Source organism: Mauremys mutica, chromosome 12 (genome assembly GCF_020497125.1).
Source record: "Mauremys mutica isolate MM-2020 ecotype Southern chromosome 12, ASM2049712v1, whole genome shotgun sequence".
Taxonomy (NCBI): domain Eukaryota; kingdom Metazoa; phylum Chordata; order Testudines; family Geoemydidae; genus Mauremys; species Mauremys mutica.
Window position 1 is genome coordinate 55,150,053 of NC_059083.1, and position 26,621 is coordinate 55,176,673.

Consider the following 26,621-nt stretch of genomic DNA (forward strand, 5'->3'; position numbering starts at 1 on the left):
CATAGCACAAGAACTAGGGGTCAACAAATGAAATGAATAGGCAGCAGGTTTAAAACAAATAAAAGGAAGTATTTCTTCACACAACGCAGAGTCAACCTGTGGAACTCCTTGCCAGAGGATGTTGTGAAGGCCAAGACACTAACAGGGTTAAAAAAAAGGACTAGATAAATTCATGGAGGATAGGCCCATCAATGGCTGGTAGCTAGGATGGGCAGAGATGGTGTCCCTAGCCTCTGTTTGCCAGAAGCTGGGAATGGGCGAAAGGGGATGGATCACTTGATGATTACCCGTTCTGTTCATTTCCTCTGAAGCACCTGGCATTGGCCACTGTCAGAAGACAGGATACTGAGCAGGATGGACCATTGGTCTGCCCAGTGTGATGGAGTGTGCATACCCTGCACTTAGGGTGACCAGGTGTCCTGATATTATAGGGACAGTCCCGATTTTGGATCTGTTTCTTGAATAGGCTCCTATTACCCTCCACCCCATGTCCCGATTTTTCACATTTGCTGTCTGGTCACCCTACCCGCACTAGGTGAGAAAGGGTTAATCCCACACTGTGGGTGGAGGAAGTTCTGCCCCTCAGACTGTGGTTCCAACTGCTGTTTCAGTATAAAAGGGAGCAGACTAGTTCAGTCTAGGCTGAATGCTGAGGAGGAAGGCTGCTTAGTGGAGGCTTCAGCCCAGGAGCTGGTACAGCCCTTGCCTGTGGGAGCTGGAGAGTCCAAGAACTAGACTAGAGACCCGTTGTCAATGGCTGACCATCTGGAATCAAAGTCCCAGGGGGTTATCTTTGCCGAGGGCCTGGAGACCTCAATGTCATATGGACCATGACAGCAGGGTAGGAAGTGGTCCAGGGAAGGGGAGACAGTTGTAACCTCCTGCAAAGCAGCGTCTGCCTGTTGCAATATGATCCCCCCTGACTGGGTGGCTGACACATTTGCTACTAGCAGGACCCTGGGCCAGGAGCTGGTGGACCAGGGAGGGCTCAGGTCCTTCCCCACAACTGTAACTGCCCCTGGGTTGTGGTTCCTGGTCACTAGACCACACAGCCCTGCACTCCAGGACCACTGTATTGACTCTGGCCACTAGACCATGCTGCTCTGCACTCAAGGGCCGCTATATATATTCTGGCTGCTAGGCCATACCACTTTGCACTTGAGGGCTGCTATATTGACTCTGGACACTAAGCAGCTCTATCTCGAGTCCGAGGACATTCTGGTAGACTGTAACCGTGGTGCTATCACACCCACGATCCACACCAAAGAGGGATGGGGTGTTCATGCACCACCACACTAGTATGGGCATTCTTATTTTCTTAAGTCTTTGCTTTTATGTCTTGAGTGTGGCCTATGGAAAGCACCATGACTGCTCACCATGCATGTAGGAATCATAGAATCATAGAATAAAAGAATTCAAGATCAGAAGGGACCATTATGATCATCTAGTCTGACCTCCTGCAAGATGCAGGCCACATAAGCTGATCCACCCACTCCTGAACTAATTCTCTCCCTTGACTCTGCTGTTGAATGCTCCAAATCATGATTTAAAGACTTCAAGTAGCAGATAATCCACCAGCAAGCGACCCCTGCCCCATGCTTCGGAGGAAGGCGAAAAACCTCCAGGGCCACTGCCAATCTACCCTGGAGGAAAATTCCTTCCCGACCCCAAATATGGCGATCAGCTGAACCCCGAGCATGCGGGCAAGACTCTCCAGCCAGACCCTCTGGAAAAGGCTAACAATATCCCAACATTGACCCTTTGTACTAATTACCAGTGTGGCACGTTATTGACCTATTGACTAAACCCGTTATCCTATCATACCATCCCCTCCATAAACTTATCCAGCTTAATCTTAAAGTCATGGAGGTCCCTGGGTTGGGATCTGGCCTGTGTTATACAGGAGGTCAGCCTGGATGATCAGTGGTCCCTTCTGGCCTTGGAATCTATGATAACCACTGTAATTATATCAAACCAATTTACCTTGGATTACATGTTTAAAAACAGAAGCTTTCCCCAGCTGATAGCTGGGAATGATCTTTCTGCATCATGTTATCAACTGTTGTGATTTTATTGTGTCTCACAATATGTAGAGTTTATCTTGCAGCCCCAGCTCCTGGAGTCATGTCCAGCACATGCTGATGTGTTTGCTGGACCAGAGCCTTATATAATGATGACTATGATATATTTATATTGCTGGTAGGGCTGTCGATTAATTGCAGTTAACTCAAGCGGATTAATTGCAGATTAACTCAAAACAAATTAACCCGATTAATAAAATGAATCATGATTAGTCAGTTTTAATTGCACCATTAAACAATAATAGAACGTGCCAGATATGCTAAAACATTCGTATGCCCCTTCATTCTTCAGCCACCATATCAGAGGAGATGCTTCCATGCTGATACTTGTTAAAAAAATAATGCATTAATTAAATTTGTGACTGAACTCCTTGGGGGAGAATTGTACATCTGCTCTGTGGTTTTACCTGTGTTCTGCCATATAGAAAGTGTTATGGCAATCTCGGATGATGACCCGGCACATGTTGTTCATTTTCAGAACACTTTCACAGCAGATTTGACAAAACGCAAAGAAGGTACCAATGTGAGATTTCAATGATAGCTCAACCCAAGGTTTAAGAATCTGAAGTGCCTTCCAAAATCTGAGAGGGATGAGGTGTGGAGCACGCTTTCAGAAGTCTAAGAGCAACACTCCGAGCAGCAACTACAGAATCCAAACCACCAAAAAAGAAAATCAACCATCTGCTGGTGGCATCTGACTCAGATGATGAAAATGAACATGTGTCAGTCTGCAATGCTTTGGATAGTTATAGAGCAGAACCCATCATCAGCATGGAAATGTTCTCATGAAATACTATTTCTTTATCTTTTTACAGTGCAAATATTTGTAATAAATAATATAAAAGGAGCACTGTACACTTCGTATTGTGTTGTAACTGAAATCAGTATTTGAAGATGTAGAAAACACCCCAAAAATTTAAATAAATGATGTTCTATTGTTTAACAGTGCAGTTAAAACTGATTAATCATGATTTTTTTTAATCTCACAATTAAATGCAATTCTTTAAGTGTTTGACAGCCTTAATTGCTGCAGTACCTAGAAGCCAGGGCCTCATGGTGCCATGGACTATACCCGGGTCAGCAACCTTTGAGAAGTGATGCGCCAAGTCTTCATCAATTAAAGGTCTTATGTGCCAGTAATACATTTTACATTTACAAGGGCCGGCAGACGGAACCCCAGACCGGCAGCGCGGGTGGCAGATGGAACCCCAGACTGGCAGCGAGCTAAGCCACTCAGCCCCTTGCCGGTCTGGGGTTCCGTCTGCCGCTCTTTCCAGCCGGGATCCCGGCTGCCGGCCTCACTCAGCCCACTGCCGACCTGGGGTTCCGTTCATCCAGGCAGGCAGCGGACTGAGCAGGCCGGCGGCTGGGACCCTGGCTGGCAGCAGAGTGCCACTAAAAATCAGCTCACGTACCACCTTTGGCACATGTGCCATAGGTTGCCGACCCCTGGACTATACAAACACACTTAGGCCTGCACCTAAAACTTAGGTGAACCTAGCTACATCACTCAGACTCCTGAAAAATGTCACATCCTGTGTGATGTAGTTAGGATGACCTACCCCCAACTGTAGAGGCAGCTTGTCTGATGGAAGATTTCATCCATCGACCTAGCTATGGTCACTCAAGGGGGTGGATTAACTACAGTGACAGAAAAACCCTTCTGTTGCTGCAGCACGGTGTTACAGTAGCACAGTTTCAACACTGTAGCTGTGCCACTGAAGTGTCAGTAGTGTAGACAAGCCCTTCGGCTCTGATTCCACAACCACTTGCATGCTTTTCTTTACTACATGCGTCTGACGAAGTGGGCATTCACCCATGAAAGCTTATGCTCTAATACATCTGTTAGTCTTTAAGGTGCCACAGGACTCTTTGTTGCTTTTTACAGATCCAGACTAACATGGCTACCCCTCTGATTCTTTACTACAGTGAATCAAAGTTAAGACAAATGAATCATTGCAGGATTGTGGCGCTTTCAGAGCAGCAAAAGAGAAAAGGGGGATTTTGATCTTTTTAAAAAAAAAATCCTTTCCCTTTACACCACCCCCCTCACCCCACTGCCTATTTTTGTTTTCAGCATGCTACAGCTAATCCAGCCACCTGCCAAAGGTTAATGGGGGCCCCCACATGTGCAAGAACTGATTTGCAGCTGTCACAGCTGATTATTCCAGTGGGTGCTGAGCACTCACTATGTTTTTTCTATGGAGCACGCATGGAGTCGGCGCCTATGGCAAACAGGGACTTTCTTTCCCAACTGGCAGATTATCACTGGTAGTGTTGAAATGCCAGTAGTGATCCTGGGTCCCAGCCTATCCCTTGCTCCCCTGGCTCATGAAGCCGTACACCGGGCACCTCAACAACACCAAGGAGAGATTCAACTACTGTCTTTTTTGAGATGGGGTGACCACATCTGCACGCAATATTCCAGATTTATATACCATGGATTTATATAGAGGCAATATGATATTTTCTGTCTTATCTATTTTAGTGATTCCCAACATTCTGTTCACTTTTTTGACTGTCGCTGCACATGGAGTGGATGTTTTCAGAGAACTATCCACAATGACTCCAAGATCTCTTTGAGAGGTAGCAGCTAATTAGGCCAATCGTTTTATATGTATAATTGGGATTATGTTTTCCAATGTGCATTACTTTGCATTATTAACACTGAAGTTCATCTCCCATTTATGGCCCTGGTCTTGAGAGATGCCCAAGCTCTGTGGCCTCCAGTGATGGCTTCTGAATCCTGCTGGGACCAGGAGCCAGCCAGCGGGTGTTGGAGTCGGCTGCACCCAGCCTATTATAGAATCATAGAAGATTAGGGTTGGAAGACACCTCAGGAGGTCATCTACTCTTCCTCTGTAGAGTGGGGCCAGGTGTGTCCTGGACTCCCCTGGTCTGGGATGCTGGCCCCAAGGGGGCATCACAGGCACCACAGTTACTTCAGTAAACGGGCTCCTTGCTGCACTGCCCGCTGGTCCCTGTCATGCTCTTCTCCTTCCCCTCTGAGCGGAGCAGGCACACAGCCTGGGACTCCACTGCCCCAAACACAACAGACCCCCTGCCTGCCCTGCCAAGAGGATTTTGGGGGAAGGAGGTGATTTTGTGGGGCCCCCTATAGGGCTTTGGGTGCCTCCCTCAGGCTTGTGCTGTAGGGGGAGCAGAGACCAGTGACTGGTGCCAGGGCCTGTGCAGAGCAGCTGGCTCTCTAATTGACTGGAGAGGTGGGCCTCTGCCTGCTCTGTGCTCATTTAACAGAGTAGGGGAAACTGAGGCATGGTGGGGCTAGGCCAGATCCTGTAGGGGATGAGGAAGTGAATGCTTAAAATGTCAGTATTAGCCCCTAGGACCCTGTTCCCCACCATCAGGCCCAATGACCTCAAAGGTCAAACCAGGCCTCAAAAGAGGCAGCTAAGTATGATTTCCAGGAGAGCTGAAAGGGTTGGAATGTGCTATGGCTCCTGCCTTACTGGGGTGGGGGGTGATTCAGTGCTATGGGCCACCCCACAGCACTTCACTCTGGGGATGGGGGTGAGAGCTGCCCCTGGAGGTAACCACTCTGCTGGTTCAGCCCTGGCAGGGTTTGGACCAGGAGTGGGGAGGGGGAGCTCTGAATGGCTGCTTGCCCTGTGGGGTGTCAGGGGCTCTGTGTGAAATCAGCTGTTGGGAGGGATGAGTCCTCCATCAAATTAGGCCTGAATAAAGACTGGGAGTGGTTGGGTCATTACAAAACCTAAACCTAATTTCCCCCTACTCTTACTCACACCTTCTTGTCAATTGTCTGAAATGGGCCACTCTCATTACCACTACAAAAATGATTTTTCCTCACTTGGTATCCTGCTGTTAATTGAATTACCTCGTTAGACTGACCTCACACTTGGTAAGGCAACTCCCGTCTTTTCATGTATTTATATCTGCTCCTGTATTTTCCACTCCATGCAGTGGTGAGTTGGAGCTGGTTCCCACCGATTTGCAAGAACCAGTTGTTAAATTTAGAAGCTGGTGTAGAACCGGCTGTTAAAGAAGTGGGCACGCGGGCAAACAACTCCGGTCCGTGGGCCGGTCTCCGGCCCGCCTGAGCTCCCAGCTGGGGAGGCTCCCCCAGCCCCTACCCTGCTCTTCCCCCCCACCTGAGCTGCAGCGTGCCGAGCTGCCAGCCAGGGCCGCCCAGAGGGGGGGGCAAAGGGGGCAATTTGCCCCGGGCCCCGGGCTCCGCAGGGGCCCCCAAGAGAAGAGCGGAGGCTCCCGCCTCCACCCCTCTCCTGGAGCCTCGGCGCATCAAGCGCCGAGACTCCGGCCGAGCCCCTGAGCCCCTCCCCGATCCGCGTGGTGAGGGGGCGGGGCTGGGAGCTCCAACGGGGCCTGAGCCCCGCCCCGCTCAGAGCGCCGTGGGGAGGAGGCGGGGCAGCTGCCTCCGCTCGGCGTGGAGCTCACAGCCCCACCCCCTCACCACGCGGCTCTGAGCGGGATGGAGCTCAGGCCCCGCCGGAGACGCGCTCGGTAAGGGGCCGGGGCCGGGGAGAAGCCGGGGCCGAGGCCGGGGGGGGTGAGAAGCGGGGGCCGGGGCCGGGGCCGGGCGGGGGGGGTGAGAAGCGGGACTCGCCGCCGCCGTCGAAGCGCAGCCCGGTCTTCGGCGGCGGGGGGCCCCTTCTGTTCCGGGACCCGCCGCCGAAGTGCCCCGAAGACCCGCGGCGGGGACCCCCCCCCCCACCGAATTACCGCCGAAGACCGGGCGGCGGGTCCCGCTTCGGCGGTAATTCGGCGGCGGGGGGCTCCCGCCTCGGGTCTTCGGGGCACTTCGGCGGCGGGTCCCGGAACGGAAGGGGCCCCCCGCCGCCGAAGACCCCGGGCCCCCGGAATCCTCTGGGCGGCCCTGCTGCCAGCGCCAGCACTCTGGGCAGCTCTGCAGCTCCTGCTGCTTTGAGCGGCAAGGTAAGGGGGGGGGGCAGGGCTGCGAGCTCCAGCGGGCCATGCGGCATCCTTACACGCTGCCCTGAGCAGAATGGTAAGGAGGCCAGGCTGGGGCTGGGAGGAGGGGTTGGATAAGGCAGGGGCCGGGCAGGGAGCAGTTAGAGGGGGCGGAGGTTCTAGGGGTGGTGGTTAGGGGATGGGGAATGGGGGGGTTCAGGTAGGCATGAGTTCCAGGTGGTCTGTTGGTGTGGTGGTGGATGGGGTCTGGGGAGTCACATCAGGGGACAGGGAGCAGGGTGAGTTGGGTAAGGGGTGGGGAGAGGTCCTAGGGGGCAGTTAGGGGACTTGGGAGGGGGTGGTCAGGGGACAAGTAGCGGGGGGATTGATGGGTTGCAGGTTCTGAGGGGGGCAGTCGGGAGCAGGATGTGGGTGGGGGGTCAGATGGGGGCAGAGGTGAAAGTAAGCTGATACAGGCGCGTACGGAGGACCGGTAAGAAAAGGAGACTGCCTGAGGGAGGGAGAAGCCTGCCCCCTGCATAAGAATAGTTTAAACTCAGCTGTTCCCTGAGCGGTTCAGCCCCCGGGGGTTAGGAGTGGTTTCTGGCATCCTTGTTAATTTCACTCACAGTATCTGGGGGGAGGGTTTGTTTGACCATGGCAAGGGCAGTCCTTTTCTGCTCCCGGAATGAGGGGATCTCTCCAATACACAACAAATACAAGCATTTGGCTGCACAGCTTAAATCCAGAGCTAATAAAAGCAGGTGGACGGGGAAAACTCACTGTCACGTTGGTTTCTCGTCTCCTCCCTCCCCCTCCTCCAGCCAGGCTGCAGAAAAGGCTCTGCATTCCTCCACTCCCCCCCAGCAGGGTTCTCCTCTAGGCTCTAGCTTGCAGTAGGGAGACTGGCTGAAATGCCGCCTGCTGCTGCCTGCATAAGAACAGTTTAAACTCAGCTGTTCCCTGCGCAGTTCAATCCCCAGGGTTAGGAGGCATCCTTGTTAATTTCATTCCCAGTTGTTGTTGGGGGGGACGGTGTGTGTGACCATGGCAGGGGCAGTTCTTTTCTGCCCCCAGGATGAGGGGGATCTCCTATATACAAAAAACACAATCAAAATCAGGAACCATTTCCAAGTTCAAATCTATCCCATTCCCTCCCCAGCAGAGGATCATGGTTGTGATGTCCAAACTGCTTGCAGAGCCTCTTTGAAATGTTACTGAACTGCACAGTGAACAGCTGAGTTTAAACTGTTCTTATACAGGAGGCAGGCAGGTTTCTCCCTCCCTTAGCCAGTCGCCCTGCTGCCAGCTAGAGGGAAGCCCCTGCAGCTGCTGAGTGCCGGGGAGAAAGCACAGAGCCTAGTGTCGGCAGCCTGGCTGGAGGAGGAGGGAAGACACGGAGAAAAATGTGACAGTGAGTTTTCACTTTTTCAGGCTTATTCCAATAGTAAAGTTTTATTACAGACAGTACTGGTAGTAGTAATAGTAGCTTTATTTTCTCTATCTATGTCATGCAATGGGAGGAATCCATGAAGTACCTAGGAGAGGTGGGTTGCTTGCAATTGGACCATATGGGTAAGAAATGTAAATTACTTTTGCTCCTGCCCAAACCCGAGGGCTCCCAGCCGCCTCTGCAGCTGGTAGCTCCGGGGGTGATTTAAAGGGCCCGGCTCCTAGCTTCAGCCCAATCCCCGAGCCCTTTAAATCCTGATTTAAAAGCCCTGGGATTTAAAGGCCCCACCTCTTCCGATAGAGGCCACGCCTCCTCCGGTTGAGCCCCTCCCCCTCTGCAGGACTCTGGAGTACCGGTAAATCCTTTAAGTTACTTTCACCCCTGGATGGGGGGGACAGGCTGTTTTGGGAGGCACAGCTTTCCCTACCCAGCCCCCGGTACAATTTTGCAACCCTGATGTGCAGGGCCGGCTTTAGGAAGTGCGGGGCCCAATTTGAATGGTTTTGACAGGGCCCCGGCAGGGATGACTTAAAAAAAACATGTAAAAAACCACATGGGGCTTGTACTCACCGGACGGTGCTCCAAGTTTTTGGCGATGGGTCCTTCACTTGCTTCAGGTCTTTGGCAGCACTGAAGGACCCGCTGCTGAAGTGTCGCTGAAGACCTGCAGTGAGTGGAGGACCTGCTGCCGAAGACCCAGTAGGGAACCGGTTGTTAAGATTTTGGCAGCTCATCACTGACTCCATATATCTGATGAAGTGGGTTCTAGCCCACGAAAGCTTATGCCCAAATAAATTTGTTAGTCTCTAAGGTGCCACAAGGACTCCTTGTTGTTTTTGCTGATACAGACTAACACGGCTACTGCTCTGAACCCTGCAGAACAGGCACTTGTGTCCCCAGAAGCCAGCACAGTGAGAGCTACCAACAGGGTCCACCAGTAGAGGGGGGAATGTACCCCCAAGACTGAGCTCCCCTCTCAGGGGCTACCCAAGAAGGGCTGGGGGGGGGAGAGGGAGAAGGATTGCAATGGTGAATTACAGCATATGGGCCCTGGCCAATTTGGGGGCCCCCACAGGAGCACTGGAACTCTGGCCCTACCTCTGCTCCTCCTCTTCCCCCTGAGGCCCTGCCCCCTGGCCGGGCTGCAAGCCAGAAACCCAGCTGTAGTCCTCCTGTGCAGAGCTGGCCCGAGCCTCCGCCCCCAGCCCCGTATGAGCCTCCTTCCCCACCCTGCATGGAACTGGCCTGATGCCCCCCCTCCCTGTACGGAGCTGGCCCAAGCCCTCTTCCCCTGCACTTGCCCCATTGCTCAGCCCCGCCATGCCCCACCATGCCCTTTTTTGGCAAAACTAGGCATTTCTCCCATTTCCTCTTGCCAACTGATGATCAGCTGGCAAGACCAAACTGGACAAATGTCCAGTTTTGCCAAAATATTCAGGATGTTTGGGGCAGGGCTTAAAAAAGGGGATTGTCCATGGGCAGCCTGTGAACAGGGCTGGCTTTATGAACTGCAGGGCCTGATTCGAATACCTGGTGGGGGTGCAGGGCTTTGGCATCACTTCAGCGGTGGGGGGTCCGCTTCGGGTCTTCCGCATCACCGAAGGACCCCCCCGCTGCCGAAATGCCACCGAAGACCTGCCCCTCCCCCCCCCCGGGAGCCGGGTGAGTAGAAAAAAAAATTAAAAAGATGCCTAAGGCACAGGGCCCTCTTAGGCGCGGGGCCTGATTCCTGGGAATCAGGGGAATCGGCTTAAAGCTGGCCCTGCCTGTGAACCCCCCGTTTGGGGAGGCTAGCCCCTGGCCCAACCCCTTCTGCCCAAGACCCCACCCACCTTCCCCACTGGAGCCCCAAGACCCCTAACCCTAAGCAGCTGGAGGCGCCCTACCCCAGCCACCCCCAGTCCCGGCCCGTAAGCTGGCCCAGGCCATCGGCCAATCCTCCCCAGCTGCCCCAGGCTGCTGGCTGGAATGATTCCTGGGCTATCGGCAGGCCCATCCCAGCTGCCCTGGCTGGCACACCCTGGCCTGCCGGCTGGCCTAAGCACTGGCCCAACTGCCCCAAGGCCTGGGCCACCCGCCAGCATGGCAGAGCCACCGGGGAAGAGCAGGACATGGGACTGGGGCCTCAGGGTGGAGCATCTGCGGGGCCAAACCTGACTGTCTGGGGAAGCTCAGCCGCCCTGGCCTATGATACTCACTGTCCTTGGGACTGTCCTGGCCAAAACAGGACTTATGGTCACCCTAGGCTGTAGTAAGAGCCGCCCATGGAGTCCCGGGTGGCTGTAGGGAGTCCCAGACAGTCCACTTGCCTTGGGCAGGGTGCTGAGGTGCCCAAGAGCAGCCCCCAGCCCATGTCCCTGCCCCCCAGGGCATGCCACCCAGAGCAGGTAGAGAGTCCAGGGCTCCAAACAGTGTTGCGGGCTCCCTAGGCAGCTCTTACCACAGCCTGGCTTCCAGCCAGGCCAGGAGGCGGGGCCATGGGGGAGACAGGGAGGAGTGGAAGATGGGGCCCTGTCGTGCAAAACTCCAAATATTTTTTGTGCCCAGGGCCCCAGTCAATCTTAATCTGCCTCTGGCTACCTGCCCTTGGGGCTTGGGATTGGCTCTCCCATGGCTGCCAAGCCACTATGCACACGCCCTACCCCTCAGTTCACTAGCAAAGTTCAGTGACCTCCCACTTCCTGTCAACACAGACTCAGCAGCAAGGCATGTATGTGGCTGTTCAGCAGCTGGGCTGCAGGGATCTCAGTGGGCCCGGGTGCTGGGTACCAGGGAGTTGGACTGCAGGGATCTCAGTGGGGAGGGGGCTGGGCTACAGGACTCGGCAGGGGGCTGGGTGCCAGGGAGCTGGGCTGCAGGGATTCCAGCAGGGCACATTGCTGGGTGCCGGGGTGCTGGGCTGCAGGGATCAGAGGCACAGGGTGCTGGGTGTCAGGGAGCTACATTGCAGGGGTCCCAGTGGGACAGGGTGCTGAGTGCCAGGGATCTGGGCTGCAGAGGTCCCAGCGGGGCAGGGAGCTGGGTGCCAGGGGGCTGACTGGAGCTCTGCAGGGATCCCAGCAGTGCACTTGCCCCTCGTACACTTCCCACCATGGCTGGGTCCGACCTGGTGCAGGAGCTGCAGTTGGAGGTTACCTGCTCCATCTGCACCAAGTACATGGAGATGCCTGTGATGCTGGACTGTGGGCACAACTACTGTGAGGACTGCATCAGCCAGCACTGGGACAGGGTGGAAGAGGAGGAGGAGCCAAGGCAGTGCCCCCTGTGCCGCGGGTCCTTCCGACAGCGCAGCTTCCGCCAGAACAAGTCGCTGGCCAACATGGCGGAGATCGTGCAGCGGTTCCCCTACCAGGATAAGGCCCAGCATGTGCGCTCCACATCCAGCTCCACCGTGGGGAAGGACCCCCAGGGGCAGCAGGTAAAACAGCGAGAACTCAGTGCAGTCGGAGGGAGGGAGCGCCCCCCCGGCTGGGTGGTGCCGTTCGGTGCCCTGAGATCACCAGGGGAAGGCTGGTGGCTGGAGGGGGACCCAGTGGCTTGGAGGGCATGGATTAAGGCAATTCTGGTGCCTGAGGCATACCCTGACATCAGGTCCCCTGCAGCCCCACACCATGATCCCAACCCCCACTTGGAATGGGGCAGCCATGAGGCACTCCCCATCCAGCCGAGCAGCTGGGATGGGGTTGCTACCTGGTGCATTCCATGTTGTGAAATCAGCCCAAGACTCGGAGTTTCCCATAACTGCAGCCACTCCCACGCTGGGGCTGGCAAAGGAGAGGCTGTGCAGAGTTTCACAGCTAGTTAGCACTGAACTTGTGTTAGCAGGGGGAGGGAAGCAGTCCAAGACCACAGGCAGCGAGGTGGGTGACCACACAGACAGAGGGGTTTGTGCGGAGATCAGGCAGGCGGGCAGAGGGCTGTGTGTGGAGCTTGGTTAGCTAGATAGAGCTGGATGGAGATCGGAGAGCTAAAGGGCTATAGGGAGATGTGTGGAGATTGGAGAGACAGGCAGAGGGCAAGTATGAAAGACAGATAAATCAGTGTGGTGTTTCTTGTTCTGTGGGATTGTTGTGCATGAGAGTGTGGGAAACTGATATGCAAGTTTCTAGGATGAGGCTAGTTCTTATCTGCTGGTAGGCAGTAATAGGATAATAAATTAAAAAGCTGTCTAGGATGATGTTACCCAATGAAGTTACAGCTGCTGCCTGTGTGTATTTTATTAACCAATTAGCAATTGCTTGATTGCTTGCTTTAAGTGTATAAAGATGTATGCTGGAGAGAAATAAAATGACTCTGCTTCAAATCAAATTGGTTGTTGAGCTTTGTCCACGCACGCCTGCGCTGCAACAAATGGTGACCCCGACGTGATTCGTATCGAATGAAAGTGTCGGTGGCCTGACCCAGGCGGAGAAGCCCAGAGGCGAACGGCCAGGAGCCTGAGCCCAGAGGCGGGGAGTGCTTATCCGACGTGACTCGTATCGAGTGATGATAGTGTCGGGAGCCTGAGCCCAGAGGCGAACGGCCAGGAGCCTGAGCCCAGAGGCGGGCGGCTGGGAGCCGCGGCGGGGAGTGCTTGGGAAGCCCCCGGACCCTGACGTGATTCGTATCGAATGATGATAGTGTCGGGAGCCTGAGCCCAGAGGCGAGTGGCTGGGAGCCTGAGCCCAGAGGCGGGGAGGAGCTGCGGCGGGGAGTGCCGGAGAAGCCCGCGAGCGTCCGAAAAGAGAGACGCACCTGAGCCCTGAGGAGAGCGGCTATAAGCCGCGGAGGAGAGGGGCGGCTATAAGTCGTGGAGATAAGCGGCGGCTACAAGCCGCGGAGGAGAAGGGCGGCTATAAGCCGCAGTGGATAAGGGCAGAGCAGCTAACGTGAGTACCGCTGTATCAGCTGAAGAAAAGATAACACAGAAGCCTTTGTTGTACATTATGAACCGACAGGGGAAAAGAATCTCCCCTGCTGCACTATCTTACTTATTAAGAAGAGAGGGGGAGTTGTGGAGGCTCCTCCTGACCGGCCTTCGGGCACAGGACGAGGAGGTGCTCCGCTGGAAGCGAGCCCTGGACGGGAAGATGTTGGAGTGCACGGCGCAGGCAGAGGCTCGTGCCGTGGCCCCGGAGGTCGTTTGGACCTACAAGCAAGCAAGTTGTTCTGGCAGGAGCCTGGAGAAGGCGTCCTACACTGGCTGGTCTGAGCCGGGGACAGTGCCGGGAAAACCGTTATGCTTCTCCGGTATGAGCAGCAACAGCTGGATGTTCTGACACAGGTATGGAGAGCTGCCCAAAGATCCTAGCAGCCCTGCCATTTTTGCAACCAGGAGACTGACTGCCTGGACCCATGATTCTTACTGCAAAAGACCCCTTTACATCAGGAGAAGTTTCCTACTGATGATTGGCTTAATTTTTTTTTAGCTCCATTGTGCTTTTAAATAGCAGGAAAAAAGGACAAGGTAACGTGCTGGCTAATCTTTCCCTTGTCCGCTGCAGCCCCCACGTTCTGACTATTTCCCCCGTAGAAGCTGAACCACGACGGTGGTGAAAAAGGAGAAAAAATACTCACAGTATTGACATTGCCAAAGTCCAGAAATTTCTGACTAAAAAGACATTGAGAACTGATCCTGGTGAAGAGACAAAGAATTGTACACTGGCAGGAAGAAATTTGGGACTCCTGCTGAGAAATGTGATATTACTTGGATTTGGGGATTTATTTTACAGGCTGTGCCCTGTGTTTTGGATAAAATTTTTAGCATATATTGCCCTCCCTAATTGGATTGTAATGATATTACCCCCCCCCCATTACTAATCCCAGTTTTTTAGAGTTTAATTGTTTGTTGTTTTTAAAGTTTTGAGAAAACTCAGCCAAAAGGTTTGTTGAGTATTCTCAAGGGGGGAGTTGTGGGTTGTTTTGGCATAAATTTAGGTAATTTGGGAGAATGGCTTTGAATTTATGTGATCCAAAGCACCTTTATGTAAAGTGCTTTTGTTAGCCTTATTAGATTTTTGCAGATTTTGTGTTATGTGCTGATTATTGGTTGTTGTAGATTGCTTGATATTAGATGTAGCCTATATTTAAAATAGATAGGCTGAATGCAGATGTTGTAATTAAAGTTATATGCATGAGAATGTAGCCCCCACGGTGGGAAAGTATAGATAATTGCTTGCAATAGAGTATGGGGGCTGGTTAAGAAGTACACCCTCCTAGCTAAATTGATAGTGGGATACGTTAGTGTTTATGAAAGGAACGGTTTAGCAAAAGGAAAAAAGGATCGGGCCCAAGCGGCCAGGCGGCGGGCGACAGACAGAGAAGCTTGGAAAACTGGTTGATAACCTTGAGGGTGTAGTTGATAGAAAAGGTAATTAACTACAAGTGAGTAATGTTAGGCAGAGTAAAAAGTTAACTCTGTGGTTGCTGGAGGGAATAGCAGTTGAATTTAGAAGTAAATCAGGATGCAATTGTATTATTGTAAATGATTTAATGGATGATGTAATTTTTTTTTGCTTGATAGCAATAAGGGTATTTGTATATTGTATGTAATGATTGCTTGCCCAGTAGGGGTAGTTTTGTTTTTGTTTTTTAGATATTAAAGAAAATTGGTGTTAGCTGCATAGTATTTAATAAGGACCATGCATTTATTATGGAGTTTAAATTTATGTTTTATGTTTTATGTTTGTTTCTGGCCAGAATTATTGTTGTGTTAAGATTTTTATATGGTTTATGTTGTGGGTTTTTTTTAGGACCCCCCCTCCCTCAGTGTCAGTTTGATCACCTGACATATGAGGGATGGATTGGTAACAGAAATTTGTCACAATTTGGTGTGCAATAGAGTATGGGGGAATCCTGCAGAATTTATTGTTTTTTTGTTGTTGTTGTATTTTGATGTTTTATGTTTTGTTTTGTTTGATGTTGTTGGTGTTGTATGTTATGAATTGCATGGTTATAGGTGAGCTTTGTAGCATAAGGTATATTAATTTTTTTGTTTTGTTTGTATGCCTTTTGTTATAAGTTTGGTGTAGTTTATTGGATGTTTTTAATTTTTTTTGTGTTTAAGAATAGGGGGGAGATGTCCGGTTGCATCTTCCCTATGCTGCCTTGGTGGAAAATTACAGCAGCGTGGTCACAAGAACAGAGGGATGAGATAAAGTTGTTATGAGAAAGTAGGGAACTGCCAGAGCGAGGCAAATGCCAGGTGGCCTAACTGGGATCAGATAAGTTGCATGGGAAATGGGAATTTAGTAAGCAAGGTGGATTCCGGCGAAGTGGGTCCGGCCTTGGCTGATTTTGGCGCAGAGTGCCATAAATACTACGGCCTTTTGCTTGCCCCATGTTGCTGCAGTGGAAGCCCTTATTGGAAATCTGCTTTGTGGCTGTTTGCACATTGGCAGAACCCTCCTGGCCCCTTGGGCCACTTGTGTTACCTGGAGGAGGGATGTATAGGTAAAAGTAGGGCACTGCGGAAGATATTGTTACGGTTTAGTTAGGCAGCTGGTGTTTAGATTTGCTTTTAGTTTTGCTGTGTAATAGATTGTAGTAATGTGATGCTATGAGCTGGGAATGTTTTGCTGTGCCTTCCCTTTTTTATTATGAGAAGAGGGGGGAAGTGTGGGATTGTTGTGCATGAGAGTGTGGGAAACTGATATGCAAGTTTCTAGGATGAGGCTAGTTCTTATCTGCTGGTAGGCAGTAATAGGATAATAAATTAAAAAGCTGTCTAGGATGATGTTACCCAATGAAGTTACAGCTGCTGCCTGTGTGTATTTTATTAACCAATTAGCAATTGCTTGATTGCTTGCTTTAAGTGTATAAAGATGTATGCTGGAGAGAAATAAAATGACTCTGCTTCAAATCAAATTGGTTGTTGAGCTTTGTCCACGCACGCCTGCGCTGCAACATTGTTCCTTCTTCTGAAATGCTCTGCACTGGCCACTCTCAGAGACAGGAAACCGGGCAGGATGGGCCCATGCATGGGTGGCAAGTTTGCAGAAATTTTGGTGGTGCCCAGAACCCGCCCCCCAACTCCGCCCCCCCCAACTCCGCCCCCACCTGCCTAAGGCTCTGGGAGGGGGCTTGGCGGGGGAGGTCTGGGGTGCAGATCCTGGGCTGGGGATTAGGGTGCAGGAGAGGTGCAGGGTGCAGGCTTTGGGATGGAGTTTGGGTGCAGGCTCTGGGCTGGGGCAGGGGTTGGGTGTGCAGGAGGGGGTGAAGGGTGCAGGCTTTGGGATGGAGTTTGGGGTTGGGAAGGGGTGTATGGGAAGGGGGAGAGGGTGCACCTTCTGGGGAGGGAGTTTGGGGATAGGAGGGAGTACAGGGGTGAGGGCTGTGGGGCTGAGGATGAGGGATTCATGATGCAGGAGGGGGCTCAGGGCTGGGGCAGAGGATTAGGGTGCAAGGGGATGAGGGTTCTGGCTGGGGATGAGGGGTTCATGCTGTGGTGGGAGGCTCAGGACTGGGGCAGAGGATTAGGGTGCAGAGGGATGAGGGTTGGGGCTGAGGATGAGGGGTTCATGATGCGGGGGGGCTCAGGGCTGGGGCTGAGGATTAGGGTGCAGGGGGATGAGGGGTTCATGATGCGGGGGTGCTCAGGGCTGGGGATGAGGATTAGGGTGTGGGGGGATGAGGGCTCTGGCAGGGACTGAGGATCAGGGTGCGGGGGGATGAGGGTTGGGGCTGAGGATGAGGGGTTCATGATGCGGGGGGGCTCAGGGCTGGGGATGAGGATTAGGGTGCAGGGGGATGAGGGGTTCATGATGCGGGGGCGCTCAGGGCTGGGGATGATGTTGTGTATTTGGTTGTCATGGTTTTTGTTGCTATGGCAACTGAGTTAGATTATTATGGGTTAGCTCAGCCAGCTTCAGCCGGCTGAGTGAGCTCTCTGAGTCTGTAAATAAAATGGTGGTTTTGTTAGCTGTCTGCTGTCTGGCCTCAAGTGATTTCTACCTAAACTGGCTGCCCCCAAGGATATAACAAGTGGCAACGAGGGTGAGATTCCGGTGCTGCTTCAGTAACAGAAGGAAGTAGAAGTCAAGGTAAAGAACAAACAAACAAAAAGGCTGCTTGTTTGCACTGACTGTGAAAGTGAAACTAAAATCATGGCTACTCTGACCAGGCCACTGGAACCTTTTGATGAGAATATAGAGCAATGGCATGTGTATACTGAGCGTTTTGAGCTTTTTTTAATTGCAAATGACATTACAGAAGCGAAGAAGGTGCCAATATTCTTAAGTGTTGTAGGGGCTAAAACCTACTCCCTGCTACGCAGCTTACTACACCCAGTTAAGCCAGCAACTAAATCTTACAGTGACATTGTGGAAATCCTGGGGTCCCATTTTTCCCCAAAACCACTGGTAATTGCTGAAAGATATAGGTTCCACAAAAGAGACCAAAAGGAAGATGAAACAGTTGTACAATTTGTAGCCATTTTAAAAAAGCTAGCAGAACACTGTGAATTTAAAGAAATGTTAAATGATGCCCTGCATGACAGGTTAGTGTGTGGCCTCTACAGTGAAGCTATATGGAAGCGCCTACTGACAGAGGCTCAGCTTACCTTACAGAAGGCTGTTGATATTGCTGTCTCCATGGAACTGGCTACAAGGGAGGCGCAATACATCGGTGCATCCCCTAGGGTGAAAAAAGTGTCACAAGAACTGACCCACAAAACGGTGCAGAGTCAAGAATGTTACCGCTGTGGTAAGCCGGGTCACCAGACATCGGAATGCTGGTGTAAGGACCTGGTGTGTCGACACTGTGGCAAAAAGGGACACATTGAGTGTGCCTGTAAACAAAAGAAAAGGAGGCCTGTGGTCTGGCCGACAAAAAGAGGAACCTTGCATACCCTAGAGCAGACCCAGGATGATCAAGGTGACACCTCAGCGCAAGAGAAAGTGTCACTGCATGTTTTGTCTTTGGCAGTGGGCTCACATGAATACTGGGTAACCCCGTTATTGGATGGCAAACGTATACGCATGGAACTGGACACCGGTGCAGCCGTCCCACTGATCTCCGAGACTGTGTATAAAGAAAAGCTACAGCATCTTCCGCTTAAGGCAACAAAAACTGTTCTGAAGAGGTCTTGGCTTGGAAAGATTCAACTGAACTGGGCAGAAGTGCACCGGATGACTAAAGAAGAAACCAGTCTAACCCCTATACTAAGGAAACATGCTGCTGTTTTTGGAGATGATTTGGGAAGTATGAAGGGAATCACTGTGACATTGAACATTAAACCTGACAGTCCACCAAAATATCTGAAAGCCCGAACTGTGCCATATGCCATCAGGCCAAAAGTTGAAGCAGACCTGGAGCGCCTGGTCACCAATGGAGTCCTAATACCAATTACCCATAGCTCATGGGCCACTCCTATCGTTCCAATAGTGAAGAAAGATGGCTCTCTCCGGATTTGCGGTGATTTTAAAGTCACTGTCAACCCAGTGTTGTGTGCAGAGCAATACCCGCTTCCCCGCATCGATGACCTCTTCGCAGGCCTGGCTGGGGGACAAAAGTTCATGCTTACTTCAAGGGGGCCAGCAAAGTCAAAACAAAAGTTCAGTAAGATTGATCTGAGTCAAGCATATTTACAGATGCACGTCGATGAAAAGTCCCAAGAGCTGTTGACTATTGTGACTCATAAGGGGCTTTATCGATACTGTCGCCTACCCTTCAGAATAACATCGGCTCCCGCCCTGTTCCAGAGAGCTATGGACCAGATCTTGTGTGGCTTGTCAGGAGTTCAGTGCTATCTGGATAATATCCTGGTCACTGGAAGAAATGAAGAGGATCACTTAAAGAATTTAGAGGCTACCCTACAAAGATTGGAAGAGTATGGCCTACGAGTTCGCAAAGACAAGTGTGAATTCTTCAAGCCCTCTGTTGAATATTTGGGACACATCATCGATTCTGCAGGTCTTCATAAGGCCCCTGCAAAAGTTAAAGCTATTGTGGAGGCTCCCCCACCACGAAATGTAAGCCAGCTGCGCTCGTTTCTAGGACTACTGAACTATTATGGAAAGTTCATCTCACAGTTAGCCACACTGCTAAAACCACTTCACGAGCTCCTTGGGCAGAACAAGGCCTGGAAGTGGACTGAAGCCTGTGATGTTGCATTTAACAAAGCTAAGGATGCATTGTTAAATTCTGAAGTTCTAATGCACTTTGATCCATCCTTACCCCTGCAATTGGCCTGCGATGCTTCCCCTTATGGAGTGGGAGCAGTCGTGTCACACATTATGCCTTCGGGAGAAGAGAGACCTATTGCTTTTGCTTCACGCACTCTAAGCAAAGCAGAAACTAACTACGCCCAAATCGAACGTGAGGCATTAGGAATTGTTTTTGGAATTCGGAAGTTTCATCAGTACCTGTTTGGGCGAAAGTTTACTCTTCTTACAGACCATCGACCTCTGACGTCAATTTTTGGACCCTACACAGGCATTCCACCATTAGCTGCTAGTCGTATGCAACGTTGGGCATTGTTACTTTCAGCACACACATATGAAATCAAATATCGGAAATCCACTCTGCACGGCAATGCAGATGGCCTCTCAAGGTTGCCTTTGCCGGTCAAACATCAAGATAGTGCCCAAAAGGAAATCTTCTACTTTGAACAGGTAGAGAATACACCCATCACTGCTACTCAGATAAAGAAGGCAACTCGCGTTGACCCAGTATTGTCCCAAGTTATGGACCTGGTGATGCATGGAAAATCTCGACAAACCTCTCTGGTCTCATCCGACCTTGTTCCCTACATGTCCAAGTGGACCGAGTTATCGGTCCAATCTGGTTGTTTGTTGTGGGGGAGACGTGTCATTATTCCACCACCACTGAGATCACAGATGTTAGAACAGCTACATTCTGGTCACTGTGGAATAGTGCGCATGAAGGAAATTGCACGAAGCTATTTTTGGTGGCCTGGATTGGACAGTGCTATTGAAGAGAAGGCAAAAGCTTGTATGTCATGTCAGGGTGTGAGGAATGCACCCCAGTGGGCACCCCTACACCCATGGGACTGGCCTGAAAACCCGTGGCAACGTATTCACGTTGACTTTGCTGGCCCCCTTGAAGGAAGCATGCTCTTGGTGGCAATAGATGCCCATTCTAAATGGCCAGAAGTCTCTATAATGCAGTCCACTTCTGCAGAGAGTACTATCCAAAAACTACGAGGACTCTTTAGTCATTTTGGTCTGCCAGAACAACTTGTGAGCAACAACGGACCGCAGTTCGTTTCTCAGGAGTTTCAAAATTTTATGAAGGCAAATGGGATACACCACATCACGTCAGCACCATATCATCCGTCCACCAACGGATTAGCTGAAAGATTTGTGCAGACAATGAAAAACGCTTTGAAATCAGCAAGGGGACAACACTCCATTCAAAAGCGTCTGGATACTTTCTTACTTTCCTACAGAAACACACCTCATGCTACGACCCAGGCATCCCCAGCCTTTCTAATATTGGGACGACAGCTGCACACTTGCTTTGATCTGCTGAAACCTTCTGAACCCCGACAAACTGTGCAACATCAGCAGCAATATCAAGTCATCAGACGGGCACCCATAGCAAAAGACCGAACCTTTAGCCCGGGACAGCCAGTTTTGGCTCGGAATTATACTTCCAGAGCTAAATGGGTCCCGGCCACAGTCATCACTCAAACAGGACCTGTTTCCTACACAGTCCGGACTGCAGAGAATCTTACCTGGCGGCGACATGTAGATCAGCTGTTGCCAGGTCATGCCAGTCCTCAGGACCCATCTGCAGTTGAGGGGTCTGACTTCACCTCTTCTGATGAGGCACCGAATCACGAGTCACCTGTTCCTGACTGTTCTCCTCCATTACTGCCGGCAGCTGAGATACCCCTTTGCCCAGCACGAGCTGATACCACCTCCTCACCCGTTCGTGCTGCGGACCCTAAGCCCCTAGTGCTTTCGGGTGCAATAACACCAGAAGTTCGCCGTAATCCACCTAGAGACAGAAGGCCTCCTCATCGGCTGGATCTTTAGCTAGGGCGAACCCACGGTTATGGGGCAAAATAATCCCCAGGGTTTAGCCGGAAATGGAGGCAGTCTACCCTCCTTCTCTAGTCTAGTGTGTGTTTTATTTAGGGGATGTTCTTATTAGGGGGGGAGGAATATGTTGTGTATTTGGTTGTCATGGTTTTTGTTGCTATGGCAACTGAGTTAGATTATTATGGGTTAGCTCAGCCAGCTTCAGCTGGCTGAGTGAGCTCTCTGAGTCTGTAAATAAAATGGTGGTTTTGTTAGCTGTCTGCTGTCTGGCCTCAAGTGATTTCTTCCTAAACCGGCTGCCCCCAAGGATATAACAGATGAGGATTAGGGTGCGGGGGGATGAGGGCTCTGGCTGGGGCTGAGGATCAGGGTGCAGGGGGATGAGGGTTGGGGCTGAGGATGAGGGGTTCATGATGCGGGGGGGCTCAGGGCTGGGGATGAGGATGAGGATTAGGGTGCGGGGGGATGAGGGGTTCATGATGCGGGGGCGCTCAGGGCTGGGGATGAGGATGAGGATTAGGGTGCGAGGGGATGAGGGCTCTGGCTGGGGTTGAGGATTAGGGTGCGGGGGGATGAGGGCTCTGGCTGGGGCTGAGGGTTTGGGGCGTTGGAGAGGCTCAGGGTAAGGGCAGCCTGCCTTGCCATTCGTGGAGGGCAGGCGCCAGGACCCTGCGGCAGCAGACAGCAGTTCTGCCAGGAGCTGATCTCCGGCAGCACAGAGCAGGCAGGGGAGAGGCGGGGCTGCTTTTTGTCAGGCAGGGACGCGGCGCAGCGGGGCGGGGGGAGGCTCGCGGGGCCTGGGGCCGGAGCCAGGCAGGGCCAGGGGAGAGACCCAGCTCCAAATATTGCTGGAGCAGGGCACCCGGCCCTGAATATTCCTGGAGCCCGGGCACCGCAGGTGTATATAACCTGCCACCTATGAGCCCATGGGTCTGATCTGGGACAGTGAGGAGGGGGATGGGTGTGTGTAGGGGCAGATACCAGGCTAGATGGGCCACTGCTCTGATCCTCTATGTTGTTTCCTAGGTACATTTTGTAGAGGTTGCATTTCAATCCCATTTCTATTCAGTTCACAATTCATGTCAAAGAGACTGGGAACAGAAACTAGCAAAACCGTGCATTGGTCCCCACTCCTTCCTCTTGGGCCTCAAATCGTCCTTCAATGCCAGGGACCAACCTCCCCTTAGTTGTTCCTGTGGCTTTGTGTAAACACCAGCTCCCTGCACTGCTGTCCTGGTTCCCTTCCCAGCACATAGTGGGGAAGTGAGATTGGATTCCCCCCTTTGAGCTCACCTGGCTCTGATCTCACATGTTGATGGCCAAGAACAGGGAGCCAAGAGCCCAGGGGGCAGCTGGGCTCATGGTGGGGAGCCTTGGTTCTCAGCCCACCCCACGCTGCCCCTCTTTGGTCGGTGGAAGTGTTCCTGGTGAGGACATGCACCACTGACAGAAGGAGGGCAGTGTAGACATGAAAAACCACAGTAATTACTGTGGTGGCTGTAAATCAACCTAACATAGGTCGACTTATGGGTATAATGTAGACATGCCCTATGTTGCTCAGAGGTGTGGATTTTTCACACCTCTGAGGCTTGGTCAATCTAATTTTCTAGTGTAGACTAGCTCTGAGGTTATGTCACCACTGGCTGGCCCGTGCAAGTGTAAACCACACACCTCCTGGGTGTGATATTCTGTCCCATCTAGTGGCACCGAGACCACTTAGAGAGAGATTAATGAGTCTGCTATACAGCCTTATCTAAGTGCCAGGTGGCTTTTAGCTCATGCAGTAGAGGCTCCTGCACTAAGCTTCAAAGGTCCCAGGTTCAATCCTACCCACTGATAACCACAGTCTGTCAGTGGTACACAAGCTGGCTCGGGCTACAGGGCTGTTTAATTGCAGTGTAGACATTTGGGCTTGGCCTACAGCACAGGGTGTAGGACCCTGCAAGGCGTGGGGTTTGCAGAACTGGGGCTGCAGCCCCTTAGTCCGAGCCCAAGTCAGCTGGCACAGGCAGCTGTGGGTGTCTAATTGCAGCATAGACATGCCCTAAAGGGCTATCCCAAATTGCATTGCACTTTCAGCTTTCCCTTTGAGGCCTCCCCATTACAGGACAGACATGATCCTGGGGTGGAGGTGCATATATAAGGTCTGCAGTGATGTTAGTGCTGTGAAACCCAGGGTGTGGCAGAGATTGGATTGTAATAAGGAAAGAGTAAAAGAACAAAAATCTGTGCCAGCTGAGGGGACAAGGACCATGAGCGGTGCAAAGCAAGGAGGGATAGCTCAGTGGTTTGAGCATTGGCCTGCTAAACCCAGGGTTGTGAGTTCAATCCTTGAGGGGGCTATTTAGGGAACTGGGGTTTAAAAAAAAAAAAAAAAAGTCTGGGAATTTGCCCTGCTTTGAGCAGGGGGTTGGACTACATGATCTCCCGAGGTCCCTTCCAACCCTGATATTCTATGAAAGACCAAGGAGGGAGAGGTGTTATTTGTGGGGTGGGAATAAACTAGAAGGCATGGCATGAAATTAACAACAGGAGAGTTTATTGTTATGCATGTTACAGTAGCACATAAAGCCTCATCTGAGATCAGCACGTCCCTGTGCCAGGTGCTGCCCAGACACAGTGAGAGAATCCCTGCCCAGCTGAGATCACCTCCAGCTGGAGAACCCAGGGACTCTCTCTGCCTCCAATGCTCAGTGGGATCGATTTGTTCACTAAGCAGACTTTCCTCCCGCTCCAGAAGAGTTTCAGGCAGCGTCTGGAGACTCTGAAGAGGGACCTGGAGATTGTGCTGAGCCTCCCATGCGATGGAGAGATGCGAGAGGCAGGTGACCCTATCACCCCATTAGCCACGTCCAGCTCCATGACTTCTGTGACAGCAGCCCTGCATACCCCAGGGCTGAATAGCGCACACCCAGGCTCAAGGGTCAATCTCTGTCTGGGTTATGCACATGGCATTGTGGGGCCATGAGGGTGTGTTTACATTGCACACTAAGCCAGGCCTCTAATGCAGGGCTGAGTGCAATCTCCCATTCTGCCCACGTACAAATCACTCTGACTTGGGTCAGCCAGCACTCAGATCCTGGGTCCTAGCACCCTGCTAGGGGGTGGGTCAGATCCCGGGTCCCATTGGGGTCCAAGCCCTGTCATTTTGCAGTATGGATGCAGAGGTAAAATCACCTCCCTATTTCTTCTTACTATGGCCCTGTTGATAGATCCTAGGATAGGGGTGGGCAAACTACGGCCCGTAGGCTGGATCTGGCCCCTCAGGGCTTTGGATATGGCCCACGGGATTGCCCCCAATGGCACTGTGGGCCCCACGCTGCTCTCAGAAGCAGATGGCACCATGTCCCGCGGCCCCTGGGCAGGGGGGCAGAGGGTTCTGTGCATTGCCCTTGCCTCCAGGCTCCGCCCCCCACAGCTCCCATTGGCCAGGAATGGGGAACCACGGTCAATGGGAGCTTCTGGGGAGGTACCTGGAGGCGTGGCAAGGGCAGTGCATGCGGAGCTCCCCAGCGCCCCTCCCCCAGGGGCCTCAGAGCTTCCTGGAGCGACGCGGGGCTGGGAACAGGGCAGGCATGCAGGGAGCCTGCCCTGGCCCTGGTGCACGCCACTGCCACCCTGGAGTCGCTTTTAAGTAAGCGGCACCGGGCCGGAGCCTGAACCTCTCTTGCACCCCGCTCCCCAACTCCCTGCCCTAAGCCCCCTGCCTGCACCTTGTATCCCTCCTGCACCCCAACTCCCTGCCCTGAGCCCCCTCATACACCTTGCATCCCTCCTGCACCCCAACCCCCTACCCTGCTCCCCAACCCCCACCCTGCACCCCTGTGTACCGCAACCCCCTGCCCTGAGCCCCCTGCCACACCCTGCACCCCTTCATCACCCCAACCCCCTTCCCTGAGCCCCCTCATGCACTCTGCACCCCTTCTCTACCCCAATCCCTTGCCCTGAGCCCCCTCCCACACTCCGAACTCCCTCCACACCCCAACCTCCTGCCCTGGTCCTGCATACAATTTCCCCACCCAGATGTGGCCCTTGGCCCAAAAAGATTGCCCACCCCTGTCCTAGGATCACTTTAGCCCTTTGCTCCACAGCATTGCCCTGGGAGCTCACCATTGGTTGCTTATCCACCATCTCCTCCTAGATCCTGTCCAGGTTCTTCCCCTGTAGCCCTTGGGCCTCTGAACTCCCAGTTTTAAGCAGGTTAGGCAGCTCTGGTTACACCCTGATTTTTCAGCTGTGTCCCCAGTGCAGCACTGAGACCTCCAAGCAGGCGCCGCTGACAACTCACTATCTGCCTTGCAGCATCTGCTCCACTTCCTGCAGGATGGGCAGCAGATGATCCTTCAGAAGCTGCAGGAGATGGAGGAGAGGAATGGCACAAGGGAGGAGGGGGAAGAGAGGAAAGAGGAGCCAGACCCAGAGCAGCAGGTGAGATGGCAACACAGAGTCACAGCCCAGATCCAAGGGACAAGCCCTCCTGGGGAGACCCCCAACTCCCTCTAGGGCTGCCAATGTCTATTCAGAATCGTCCCCTGGAGTCTAATGCAATGTGGGGACAGGGAGGGCTCAACAGGGGGCCTCGCAGTCAGTGCTGGTCCCAAAGCCCCAGTGCGGCACTAGGGGACCTATGTTGCAGGGACAGAGATCAGCATGGGGCATTCCACTCTCCTTTGGCAGTCAGGGCTGGCCCCAATGCCCCAGAGTAGCACTAGGGGGCCTCTGGTGCAGAGAGCAGGGCAGGGGGCGCTCTCCATGGCCAGACTGACCCCATGCATTGGAAGCCATTAGAAAGGCATGGCCAGAGGGAAGGGAAGAATTTTACTTAACATGAGAAAAGGAAAACCTACAATGTAACCTGACTTTCTTTCTTCTTCTCTCTCTTATCTGGTGCAGGATGAAAATATCACCTTGAGCAGGTAAGGACTCTCCCCTTCTCAGACAGAACAATCCTTTAATACATGCACCCCCTAATAACCTTCATAAACCATAGATCTGGCTTTTTATTTTTGGTATTTATAAAGCACCTATCACTTTGGCATCTATCTATCCAGATGCTCCAGAGGAAGGAAGAGGTAGGTAGGTAGGTAGGTAGATAGATAATGTGATGTGAGCATGTGGACATAGTCTTGACTGGATGAAAGCCCTTGATGCAGGCGCTCCTCGATGCAGGCGCTCCTCCTGCCCTTTGGGGTT

General features: G+C 52.4%; 1 protein-coding gene across 1 annotated transcript in view; it reads left to right on the top strand.

Moving 5' to 3' along the window:
- Nucleotides 1–11,533: 11,533 nt before the first annotated feature.
- Nucleotides 11,534–26,621, top strand: part of LOC123346986 (E3 ubiquitin-protein ligase TRIM58-like) — a 29,417-nt gene continuing 14,329 nt past the window's right edge. The window contains exons 1-3 of the mRNA XM_044984414.1: nt 11,534–11,860; nt 25,731–25,856; nt 26,322–26,344. Coding sequence (XP_044840349.1) covers nt 11,534–11,860; nt 25,731–25,856; nt 26,322–26,344 — 476 coding nt within the window. The remainder of the gene's footprint in view (nt 11,861–25,730; nt 25,857–26,321; nt 26,345–26,621) is intronic.